Source organism: Apostichopus japonicus, chromosome 12 (assembly GCF_037975245.1).
Source record: "Apostichopus japonicus isolate 1M-3 chromosome 12, ASM3797524v1, whole genome shotgun sequence".
Taxonomy (NCBI): domain Eukaryota; kingdom Metazoa; phylum Echinodermata; class Holothuroidea; order Aspidochirotida; family Stichopodidae; genus Apostichopus; species Apostichopus japonicus.
This window is the reverse complement of record NC_092572.1, coordinates 22,913,750-22,927,861: the sequence shown is the minus strand read 5'-3', so window position 1 is coordinate 22,927,861 and position 14,112 is coordinate 22,913,750. Positions and strand designations below refer to the sequence as shown.

Sequence of the window (14,112 nt, the reverse complement as noted above, 5' to 3'; positions counted from 1 at the left end):
TTTTCCAAAATAGACATTCGGGCAAATAGTTGTATTGATTTCGTTTAGATGGTTTTAATGGGAGAAGAAACCTTAGATCTATGTTTGCATGAATATTCATTCGTTTTGACGAGATAACGGATCTCGTCAATGCATCAATTTTCTGAATTTTGTCATCTTGTCGAGATGGTATACGTAGTAAGTGTGCAACTCGTCAATTTGCAGAAAATTGTTGCATTGACGAGATCCGTTATCTCGTCAAAACGACAATTTTCTGAATTTTGTCGTTTTGTCGAGATGGTAGTAAGTGTGCAACTCGTCAATTTGCAGAAAATTGCTGCATTGACGAGATCCGTTATCTCGTCAAAACGTCAATTTTCTGAATTTTGTCACGTTACCATCTCGACAACTCGTCAATTTGCAGAAAATTGTCGTTTTGTCAAGTTGGTAACTCGTCAATGCAATGTCCCTTCTACGCTTCCGTACAGGTTCTTTCCTGGGCGACTTTTCCTTAAAAAAAAAATATCATGTGTAGTATCTCTTCTCTTTCGAGGGGAATGGTGATACACACCTGACGATGATCGCACAGTCACAGTCCCGATACAAGGGGACTGGGGTTAAGAGCGGATCAGTCGTTCGGTAGTTTGGTTTTCGTGTCCAGGTTCTTTCCTGGGTGACTTTTGAAAAGTATAACAAAGGTCGAAATGAAAGGTTACAAACGATGTCAATTTGGTGGCAACGCCTAGCCTCTTCTCACCCACGACCCACGACCCACGACCCACGACCCACGACCCACGACCCACGACCCACGACCCACTCCATCCAATCCTTCCATCCTCGCCACAACATATATCGGTGTCAGCATAGGCCTATACATATACAGAAAAGAACACGGATACTTAGTTTTCCCGCATATTCCCGAATATCTACTGAATATCAAATCAGTGTGTTAGGTATACAAGAATATACTAACATGTGCTCATTGACAATAACGTGTTTAAATAATACTCCAGATTTCCTCTGATATGATTAACCGAATGGACTAATCAGCATCTTTACACGTACGTGTAAGGCTTTGACATCTACAGTCTCCGACAGTTTGTTGAAATTGTGAAATTGTGTTAGAAAATTACATTTAGTACCTTATAGAATGAAGTCGGCGTTACGTTTTCGAGCTGGCAGGGATTGGATACATGGCGCTATTTCAATATTTTTTTCAGATATTTTTTTAACTCTTATGTGCTTGGTATTCTTCTTTCTATGTTCATGTAGGCCCCTATTACACAAATATTCGTTAAATACATAATTCGAAATTGTTGCAAATTAATACACATTTAAATGACGATGATGATGGTGATGATAATGATGAAGGTGACGATTATGAGGATGATGATGATGATGATGATGATGATGATGATGGTGATGGTGATGATGATGATGATGATGATAATGATGATGGTGATGATGATGATGATGATGATGATGATGATGATGATGATGATGATGATGATGATGATGATGATAATGATGATGGTGATGATGATGATGATGATGATGATGATGATGATGATGATGATGATGATGATGATGATGATGATGATGATAATGATGATAATGATGATAATGATGATAATGATGATAATGATGACGGTGGTGGTGATGATGGTGATGATGATGATGATGGTGACGATGATCGTGATGTTGATGATGATGATATATATATATATATATATATATATCATTCCTGGTGTACAAATTTGGCAATGCATAACATTCACTTTCTGCGTGGCACTCACATAGACACACAACTCGAGTTCTAAAAATGTGCGTTGCGGAAGGATTGGAATCGTACGGTTTATAACAAAAGAAATATTATTAAATGTTTCCTTATATTCGTCCTTGTTGTTAAGATTAATTATTATTGCCATCCATTAGCTGCATGTAGATGTTAAAGAATCAATGAAAATCATTTAATATGATATTACAAATCTTACGCAGTGATATATGTTATAGCCTAATGACACCATGAAACACGTACGCACACGCATCCACCACACACGCAAACAAGGCACAATTGTTTGGTTTCATTCTCTTACTATGCTTGAATCAACCAATATATGTCAAGTTCATGTCAGAAAACCAGAGGACAGGTCACGAGAAATTAGTGGGTCTCTGCAGGCGAATGATTCACTACATAATATTTGTGACGCCGTATATAACTTTACACTGTATTAATAACAGTCTATAGAAAATTATTTTGTATGTGAACTATATTGGCATGTAATTGTCTGTTAGGTTTCACATTGGAAAATGCTACGAAAACGCTGCATATTCGCACAATAGGTAAACAAATACGTGCACTATATATCATATATATATATGTATATATTCTTGCACAAAACCACACCGTAGCCTTTCTAATTTACGATGATCCGTACAAGCTACCGTAGTACGGAAGAACTTCATGAAGACTGTATGCAGTACATTACTATGCCCGCAGAATCATGATTTCACGAGGAGATGTAGTTTATAGCACTTAACGAATGATTAATATTTTTAAACTTTATACTACAATAGTCACGAATAATATGATTCTCCCCTATGAAATATAGATACGATCCACTAATGTAAGTTTAATGGAGACCTTTATACGTGGTTGTAAATTCAAACTGCCTACTGACAGTGGTCCGCATATGTTAGGTTGGCGTTTCCGCTATAGCATCCACACGACAGACACGTATGCTAATGCAATTGATTATACTCGGCACTAACTACTACAGTTGATAAGAGACAACACGTGCTTGTGTTTATCTGGAAGCATTTCGCGTAGAGGGAAAAGGATTGCGTTATTGAGTTCAATTTGAGTCCATGCATTTATCGGTTATGTTTGGATATATGCTAGTTTATACTGTAGTACTTTGGGGTATGTAAGCAATATCATCGGATAACACTTCAAAACGAGATGAATTTTTTCCATCTCGGTGTAATGAATTATTCGCCGGTGCAACGCTCTAGATGTTTCTGTCTCTTACCGGTGTATTAGCATTGCGGGAAACGCACTGAGCGAGAGAACAAGTGATTTTTGTGTTTACAACGTGAAAGCATTTAGTAAGAAGCTAGTGCCATTGAATGATGGGATTAATGTAACAATTCGTGTGGATTAACAGTAGGTAGAAAATTAACAATGGGGGATCTCGAAGATCCGGAGATGAATCATCAGAATGGTGTCGACGCCCTGGCAGTTGTTGTCAAAGACCCGGTGAGTTTGAAATAAATTATCAGTAAATTATAGATTGGTTAAACTGCGTACACAACGGACTAACAATATGAAAACAGCATTCATTGTCTCGATGATTGGTTATGAAGCAAATTAGCATAGTTTGCAAATGAGCGATTATACATAATCTCATGAAGGTATGTTTTAATATAACCTACGTATTATAAATGGCTCGTATGCGAAAACTTAGCCAGCATGTAGGCCTATATATATATCCAAACTGAGCCACACTTAAGTTACAGTATAGCTTTATTAATATTAGTTAACATGTTCACAGCTACAATTGAATTGCACTATACGTAACATCAACAAGCTTTTTGCAAATATAACTATGAAGAATCATTTCGTTGCGTTCGTTTCTGTCCATCGCATATATTTCTTTAATGTATAGGCTTTGTTTTATTTTATTTAAAATGTAAATCGATAGCATATACTTCCGAGATACTTGCTGATGAAAGCTGATGCTCTATTAAATATCATGTTTCATACACAATCGTATCAAATATCAAAGCATATACACATATACTAACGGCGCCAAAAGTCGTTTGTGTGTGTGTATGTGTGTGTGTGTGTAAGGCCTACAACCGAGCACGTACTAAACTGTCCTTTCCGAAAATCATATATACGGGTCATATTTGTATACAGACCTGAACGTACACTATATCTAAAATTAAAGGAATTATTTGTATAATAAAAACCAGGCCGTAATATAACTCAGTGAATTTCAGATGGCGATGCTACAGTTGTTAGGCTATACAAACTTAGTTATAGTGTATTGCATCACTCTGTATTCTTAGAGCATATCAATGCACGTCTGCGTACGAAATGTATCCAAGCTTGGTTACTTAATTATATTATTAATAATTAACTATAGACAAAGATACGAAGAAATTTAAACCGATTTACATATCACCGTTTTCAAAATAATTTTCTTTTTTTGTGTTTTAATCAAATTTAGCTTATTTGGATTTTTGAGGGAAATCTCTGTTCAAGAACAACGTTCGTCGTTGTATTTTAGGCTTACACAATGACTCGAATAATATGCCAAATATTTCATGTATCAAACAAAAGATATTTCTAAGCTATTTTAAAGGCATCACCCTTGGCCTTATTTAGCTTTGGAACCACAAATTTATTGGACATACAACTTCCGATTTGCCAAAAATAACCACACACAAAAAAAGCAAGACGACATTACATGAACACAAAATTGTCGGTATTCGGAACTAAACAATTAATGATCCGCTAATTGGACGCATTAGCTGCATGCGTGCATGGTTATGTACTTTTATGACCATACACTGAATAGACATTTTAGCTAGACAAAGGGATATCCAGGATGCGAGATTATCAAATGACTTGATTGATTCACTCGAAGCTGTAACCAAGGTCACGTGGGTCATTACGAGGCAATTAACGAATGCAAGATTTGACAGAAAAAATGTCTTCTTTTAAATATTAACTAGGGATTGATACAGCCTGGAGAATAAGACCATAAGGCACAGAAATGTCTTTGACTGGTTAAACACTAAGCTCCTTTAAAGATGTATTCGGGCTTCATTTCAACTTCTGGAAATGTGATATGTATATATATATAACTATCTATCTATATATATATATATATATATATATATATATATATATATATATATATATATATATATATATATATATATATTTATATATAGATAGTTATATATATACATATATATATATATTTATTTATATATATATTTGTATATGTATGTATGTATATATATATATATGTATTCATACATAAATTCATATATATATATATATCATATCTCAGATGACATAATAATCTCCTTTTAATCTACCCAGGGTTTTATTTCTAGCTTCAGGAACTATGTTTATACGATATATCAAATAACTTTCATATTTTATAAATGTATTGCGGAGATAACGGTACTCAAAGAGTGGAATTAACCAAAGATCTGCAGTAGAATATGTATTTTTTTAAATATTTTTGTTATAGTATTGTCTATTGTAATAATCCGTGTATTTCCTACGGTTACTGCTGTTGTGTGGGAGAGACATTTCTTTTGCATATTCTTCTTTAGCTGGTATAACTAATATTTGATTAGCCCCAATTATTCTTGTGTGAAAAATAAGTTAGGCTACATGCTCGTATGATGGGAATTTGTGGTAGGTTAGTTGAAGAGTTAGTATTGGCTTGGATTGAAAATCGCAGACTTTATTTCACGATTTTACACTGTAGAACAAGTACAACAGAGTACCAAATTAGTTTCTGTGCTAAGTTGAAGTTTCTGTGTTAAGTTCAGTTTCTGTGTTAAGTTTCGGTTTCTATGTCGATGGTGAGAGAAACAAAACTGTCTACTCAACCATCTGATGTTTGAATCTAACAGAAAGGAAAACAGTAATAACATTGTTATGGTGGATCGCTTCTGATGTCGCAGTAAGTTATAGCATAGAGGATTAACACGAAGTTTTGCATTGGTGAAATGCCTGTGTGATGACGTCACGCAATCTACGCAAGACGGATTGCTGCCAAGTAATTCAGCTCATCAAGTTATGATAGACAGAGTTAAATTACACGCGGGGCGAGTCCATTCATTGCTGTATAATATAGCTAATCTTACACAGTTAACCTGTGAGGAATTTTTTACGCTGGAGTTTGTTTTAGTGACGTCTGCAGCACCAGACGCATATCACAGCACTCCAGGGAGGGGTACTTATAAGGGGTGAGGGGGGCGGAGAGAGAGAGTTGTTATTATAGAGTAACTTTCCCTGTTGTATTATTGTAAAAAAGACACGTAGCCTAAATGAATGAACTGTGAGTTTTAAACTGTCTAAGGTAGCATAGTCCTAATGTAATGTGTTGACTATCTGTTCAGGTTACTTTAAATTCATCTTAATTTGAAAATCGAAACGCCTCATATCAGATAACATTCTAACATATAACAACGACCATTTTCTTGGGGTTTTCCAGGGGGAAAGTGGTAATAAAATGATTATGCAACGAAGCAACAATGTTCCCAGAGAATTTAACTAGTTCATCATTAAATTATCAGCTAGAGCAACAGTGAAATAATGTTCAACAGAACCAATCCGTATACTAGTTACATATGTATGTACCTTAGTGCAGCTCAGTATAATACGACGCCGAGAAGATTTCACCCATGTTGTATCCTTCCACAATCAGTGGGTATACTCATTCCTACTCCCTATCAGGGATACCCAGTTATGAATCCATAGACTTATACTCGTCGTGTTAGAGCTTTTACATATTATTTCAAGAATAGTCAGACTGCAGGTGAGATCGCAAGCACAATTCTTCCCCGATACCTCATTCTGTTCAGAGATCACACAAACATTATACTGAGTATACGATTGATTTTGAAAGCATAATAAAACCACCATATCACATTCTGTGGACATATCACTAAACCATAATTCAACATATGGTTGAGGTTACAAGCATAATTTAACCTGCATACCTCATTCTGTTCAGATATTACACAAACATTATACAGAATATGGTTGAGGTTATAGGCATAATATAACCTGTATACCACATTGTCAATAGATAGAACACAAACATAATTCAGTATGTGGGTGAGGTTACAAGCATAATATAACATCCGTACCTTATTCTGTTCAGATATTACGCACACATTCAGTATATAGCTGAGGTTGCAAGCATAATTAGCCTGCATACCTCATTCTCCTGAGAAATCGTACATGCATTATTCAATATGTGGGTGAATTTGCAAGCATAATATAACCTCCATACCTCATTTTGTTGGGATATCGAGGAAAAACATTCAGTATATAGGTGAGGTTGGAATCATAATATAACATCCATACCTCTATCTGTTCATATATCACACAAAGATTATATACGGTAGTATATGGTTGAAGTTACAAGCATAATATAACCCGTATAAATCATTCTGTTCAGATATCACGCACACATTAAGTATATAGGTGAGGTTACAAACATATACTTATACTCACATTAAATAAGCAGATATTATCCAACCTCTCTATTACAAACAGATGACAAAAAAAACACGTGGACATTAATAATCATAACGAAAGCAAAACTACATTATTCAGAGAGTTGCACTCCAAGTAATGTCAATTTAGATTCGTCAATTCAAGAAGAACAGAAATTAACATAAACTACATTTTTTGTCCTCCAAATGTGACATACATAGTAAGGTTTCTTGGGGGATTTTTTTCCGCTAAATTTATGATGGTCCCTTAAATATTGCACATTTATATTTTATATAGCGTAGTTCAGATGAAACGCCTCAAGTTAACTCTGTAATCTGGATGAAACAAATTCTCTCTTTGACTGTTTTTAATGCATTGTAAACATTCCTATACACTTGAAATATACTTTAAACTCAGATTCCTTTTTATATCAGTTCGGTTTATTTTACTCATCTCAATTAAAGAATAAAGGTTATTCAAATTAACACTGACTGCGGCATATTTATGCAAATGATCGAATATAGTCAGTTAAAGCTAACCACGACATGCACTTTAATACATGAAATTTATCTACCTCCTCCCCCTTTAAATATTTTTTTGATGAATAATATGAATTTAAATATTGCTATAATATATGTTTCCAGACAAGCGTGCGATGTGCGATAACCTTGTATACATTGCTGAAGACTTATTTCTATTTGAAAAGACAAACAAAATATGAAACGATTTTCCTTAAATTGTCAATTCTGTTTCACAATTTGTCATCTATTACTAATGAGAAATAAGGAAAGAAGTCTGTCAGTTTCTCGATCGGTCAACCATTCTCTCCGGCGATTTATGGAGACGGTTCTTAATGTTGCCAAAATAGAAGTGTCTGTGTGTGTAGAATCTCATTAGTACGTAATCTTTCTCCACTCTCGACATATCAAAACAGACACGGCGTCTTATGTGCTATAGCTTCCTTACATAGAGATGTAAGCGTGCCTCATCAACAGCCACTCCATTATTACCTGTAGGTGTGTGTGCGTAATATGAAGTATATAGAAAGTATATGCGACTATACGTTATAGACTGAATAATGAGGCTTGCGTAAGATTTCGTAGCATTGTATACAGGACTCCCCGGGGACCGTACAGTCATTGTATTCGCCGGCAATATGCGGATAATAGCAAAGGCTTGTTTCCACATTCGGCTTATCATCATTAAAATATTATTATAACCCCTGGATTCTGATACAAGTAATAAATCATAGTGCTTCTGCAGTCTGCAGGTTATGTATATGCACAAGCCTCGTGCAGTATAAAAGATGGCATGTATCAAGTTGATGGAAAAAAAAAAACGAGGTCAATGTAGTATAATCTTGCGCTTATCATATAAACACAACTGTTGTTGAATGTTGGTACATTATAAATGCACTGCTATGTTCTATCCGGTGTATATATAATAAATGAGTTAAACATGCAAGGGTTCGACTATTTGATAATTATCTACGGTAACGTCTGGAGTCTATGAATATAGTTTAAACTGAGCTAGTCCACACTTAGCTAAAAAAATCGATACCTAACTGGAATAACAAGTATACAAGGGTAAATCATGATTTCCATACTACTAATTTGGAAAGTTTAGAAATAATCACGTCACATCGTACCGGAAAAAAAAGGTCTAGAAAATATTTCACATCTGGTTATTTTTTTTTTAATTTTCAAGTTTGACTTTGATTACTTTCGTCCTTCGTCATTCAAATATTTCGTTGTCTAAAAAGCCTCGAATTCATAACCGCCCACATAGCCTAATATCATAAAATATCATCAAACGATTGATTAATATGTCATCCCATAAATGCGTGTTGTTTTTTTTTGCCAGAAACCTTCTTCTTCTTCTAGCGTAAAAGAGAATTAAGAAGACTAAGTGGGTGTATTAATATGAAACTATAGCTCGCACAAAGTGAGGGTGACTCAAAACAGTTCCATGAATAAATACAGACGGGTGAACTATACTAATCATTTATCTTATGACAAAAAAAATAATGCAAATACTTATCTACTTAACGTTGAATGTGAAGATCGGGATCGTGCAGTTGTAATGATTGAGAAATGAAGCGGGCAGATGTAAATGTATTCTGAATAATGAAAGGCAATCCGTTTAAATGTCGCGTTTTAGTTTAGTCATTATTAGTTTGAGGGAAACACAATTTAAAACCCAGTGCTAAAAGAAGGAAACCATGCGTTACTATGGGCAACTATTGCTTTTGAAGCTTTTTGAGCTATCATGTATATTTTCCAGCACAGCTCAGCTTCTGTTGCCACAATTGAGTGATAAATGGAAATTATTGGATGCAAGATAAGATTATCATCATCATCATAGTCATCGTCATTGTCATCGTCGACGTCATAATCGTCATCGTTATTATTATAACCATAGTCATAGTCATAGTCTTAGTCATAGCCATCGTCATCTTCATCGTCACACTATATCACTGTTAGTGTACATATGTCTCCAACCAGAAGAACAACTACAGTACCTTCATACAATATCACTGTTAGTGTACATATGTGTCCAACATGAAGAACATTTACAGTCCCTTAATACATTATTACTGTTAGTGTACATATGTGTGCAACAAGAAGAACCCACACAGTTCCTTCATACAATATCACTGTTAGTGTACATATGTGTCCAACATGAAGAACACTTACAGTCCCTTAATACATAATTACTGTTAGTGTACATATGTGTGCAAAAAGAAGAACCCACACAGTTCCTTCATACAATATCACTGTTAGAGTACATATGTGTCCAACATGAAGAACACTTACAGTCCCTTAATACATTATTACTGTACGTGCACAAATGTGTCCAACATGAAGAACACTTACAGTTCCGTAATACAATATCACTGTTAGTGCACAAATGTCTCCAACCAGAAGCACAACTACAGTACATTAATACAATATCACTGTTAGTGTACATATGTGTTCAACCAGAAGAACAACTACAGTCCCTTAATACAATATCACTGTTAGTGTCCATATGTGTCCAACATGAAGAACACATACAGTCCCTTCATACAATATCACTCTTAGTGTACATATGTATCCAACCATAAGAACACTTACAGTCCCTTAATACAATATCACTGTTAGTGCACAAATGTCTCCAACCAGAAGCACAACTACAGTACATTCATACAATATCACTGTTAGTGTACATATGTGTTCAACCAGAAGAACAACTACAGTCCCTTAATACAATATCACTGTTAGTGTCCATATGTGTCCAACATGAAGAACACATACAGTCCCTTCATACAATATCACTCTTAGTGTACATATGTGTCCAACCATAAGAACACTTACAGTCCCTTAATACAATATCACTGTTAGTGTGCATATGTGTCCAACATGAAGAACACTTACAGTCTCTTCATACAATATCACTGTTAGTTTGCATCATATGTCCGACCCACGCATGTATATCATGTGTGCGTTTGTGTATGTGTATATGAAAGTAGTCATTAGTACATAGGTGACCCAATACCTTCTGCAATAACACAATACATTTTAAATTGGGTATGTTACTGGATTTCAATTTCCATATTTGGTTATTCACACACTGTATAATTAATTTATTGTTTAAAGAAGGGAGGGGACAAAGAAGGGACTCTCGGTTTTGAATTATGTTAGTTGTTATCATAAGGACGTACACGACTGTTGCTCCACAAACATTACCCAGAGATAGGTGTCTGTGACACACCAGAAACGAGTACGTTGACAAACATGTACATCGTTATGAAATAATTAGCTATAGTTTAGCTGATATAACAGCCGAAATATATTACAAATTGTACACTTTTAATTAATAATTTTTTTACTACATATTTTGTGTCATATTTTTATATTTCTTTATTTGCTGTTACATAGCGTTTTAGAGCACTTTTGTGGATTTTACGCTTTACAAAATAAATTATTATTATTATTATTAATAAATAGCTCCCAAACTTTGGACGACTAACCATGCATGTACTATACCTTTCTGACCTTCAATACGTTATTGCTTGACCAATAGATGGGCACCTTGTCATCTCTGGCGTTTTAACCTTCTCTTCAACTTTCCCTTGAACTTTGATCAATCATGACGTCTTTATAGATTTGATTGTATAACCGTTTCTACGTCTGAAGTTTTTTTGATCGTATAATAAGTTGAGATACGAAGGACATATCATAAGTCTTTCTTTGAGAGTTGAGATACGAAGGACACAGCACATGTCTTTCTTTGGAAGTACAGATACGAAGGACACAGCAAAAGTCTTTCTTTAGAAGTTTGATATCAGTGGTCAATATGTTGTACAACAATAGGTTAAGCAAGTCAGAAAATATGTCCAAGAGAATGTAACGGAAATAACAGATGGTTAGGAATGGTAAAAGTGATGCCTTGTCAGCCAATCAGAGGCAACAATAGAAAATATCGGATAGAAAGGGGTCGTAGAATGTTAAATAAAACACTGAATTTGTACGTGCAACTTAAAGTCTTGGCATAACATTAGAAAACCATGTAGTATTTTAAATTGACATTTGTTTTGTCACAATATATCCTACCATATTATTCATTTGTCACATATACCTGATCTGCACGTAACCTTCCTTACTGTGCCAAATCGTGCCTGGTTTGTTATTCTCATTACAAGTAATATCCTTACAATTAGCAGGCTGTGGGAGGCGTTACATGGATGCGGAACAGTGCACAAGTTATTGAATAAATGCTGCGTCTAGTGGTATGCGGTTACGTCATTTGATAACTGGAAAACCCGACAGCTGTTTTGTATAAACTGCATACATGATAAGATATTTAGAACTGATGATATTATTAGGCTTGCATGCACTGATGTTAAATCTCAACATTCAGCACTTCTTTAAGAACTACCACTGAGGTAAGATAATGAAATGTCTTCTGATTTTTGCGGGCATTTTCCACCTCCAATGGCATCATGTTTACCATTCTCATCCTGATTTCGCCGCATCTTTATCATGAGTTTTTCAATTATTAATTCACAAGGAAGTGTTATCCTCTATTAAATCCTTGCACATTTCGTCCACTATATATGCCTAAGAGGTTTAATTATTACTAATGATACGTCTTCCTGACTAAAACCAAAAGTTCATTTGAAGGGAGTATTGCATACTTAATTAACTGCAATGTCCTTATACACTTCTACTTAATGGAAAAGCATGACGTACAAAACAGGTTGAAGCGGCAATCTGGGACAAGCAAGGAATAAACAATAACATAGCCAAATTAATCGGAAGTTAACCCTTATCACGCATCAGTGTACTAAATCCATTAAGTAGCTGTCTGTTATAGCAGTGAACTAAATCCATTAAGAAGCTGTCTATTACAGCAGTGCACCCTAATAGTTCGTCTACAGTCGTTTCGTTGTGAACGTAAACACATTACAGAGGGAGCGGCGATACGACTGGTGTGCAACACGTTATAATGTATGACATCATCCATATGCATATCGCGTTATATATATATATATGGACATATATATATATATGGATATATATTTATATATATATATATATATATATATATATATATATATATATATATGGATATATATATATATATATATATAACGCGATATGCATTTGGTGTTGTCATATAACGAAAATTTATGGGAAAGTATTTATATATACGAGATATGCATATGTGCGAACGGTTATATACTTGTAACACAAAACAATAATTGCGCTGCAAACATCATGACGAATGAGTCTCCTTATAGCCCTAACGATAGCAATTCATGTTTTAATGGGTTTCATGCCTTCAAAGGGTGTCTACTCTATATTGACATTTACGATGAGTGCGTTTCGCAGTTTTCGTAAAACAGCTGCTTGATTTTGATAAATATATTCCATAAAATCTAAAGATAACAAGCTTGACTCACTAAACCTTCAGATAATAAAGTTCAATCACTTTCGATTGTTTATCTTTCATGTTTCATATTTTGTGTGTGATTAGGACTGAAATGAAACATTGCTGGGCGTCGAAATATTGAAAACTTCAGCTTTTTCCCTTCCACTGTTTATATAAATATGCTTCTTGGTGTAAAGAAAAAGGGGCACCTGCTTTCAAAGTTTCGTGAAAAACCTTAGAAAAAATGACAGTTTTAATAAAGTAAAACTGCCTTTAATTGTTAAAAAAAAAAGTTACTACTTTTCCATATTTTATCATATTTTCCCATATATTAAAAAGTGAAAAGAGTATTTTTTATTGAAAACTTAATAATAATAATAATAATAATAATAATAATAATAATAATAAAGAGAAAATATGTAACTAACTGTGCATTTTTGTTGAAACACATTTGAATACTGCAATCTGTTCTACGGTATGTAGGCTAATGGAAAGAATTCATTTAGTTGGGAAGTTTCGAGATAACTATGTATTTTGCGCCCTTAAATTAAAAAAAAAACATTTCCCAGTACCAATGCCCCTCCATATTGGATTCATTCAAATCAATAAATGTGAAGAATTGTAAACCAAACACGAAAAGATATTAGTTATGCATAACTGTTCTAATCATTATGAAAGAAATGTTACCAACCGTGTATTAGTAATAATGGCACGAGATGATATTGATAAATGAAGAAACAAAATTTCCTCACCAAAAAATGGACTATTCGGACAACGGTTCCACCGCTATGCGGCATAGTATGAATTTATTAAACAGGAATAGGCTATCGTATATCGTTGAGTGACATTATGAACCGGATACAACACGATATATTGATTTTGGTGATATAGGTTTACAAACAGAATGAGAAACAGGATAAAAGACGCCATTGGCGATGTCTAGAGAACGATTGTCCGAA

General features: G+C 34.5%; 1 protein-coding gene across 1 annotated transcript in view; it reads left to right on the top strand.

Annotated features, from left to right (window-relative positions):
• Nucleotides 1–2,739: 2,739 nt before the first annotated feature.
• Nucleotides 2,740–14,112, top strand: part of LOC139976929 (monocarboxylate transporter 12-like) — a 38,329-nt gene continuing 26,956 nt past the window's right edge. The window contains exon 1 of the mRNA XM_071985813.1: nucleotides 2,740–3,238. Coding sequence (XP_071841914.1) covers nucleotides 3,164–3,238 — 75 coding nt within the window. The 5' untranslated portion in view covers nucleotides 2,740–3,163. The remainder of the gene's footprint in view (nucleotides 3,239–14,112) is intronic.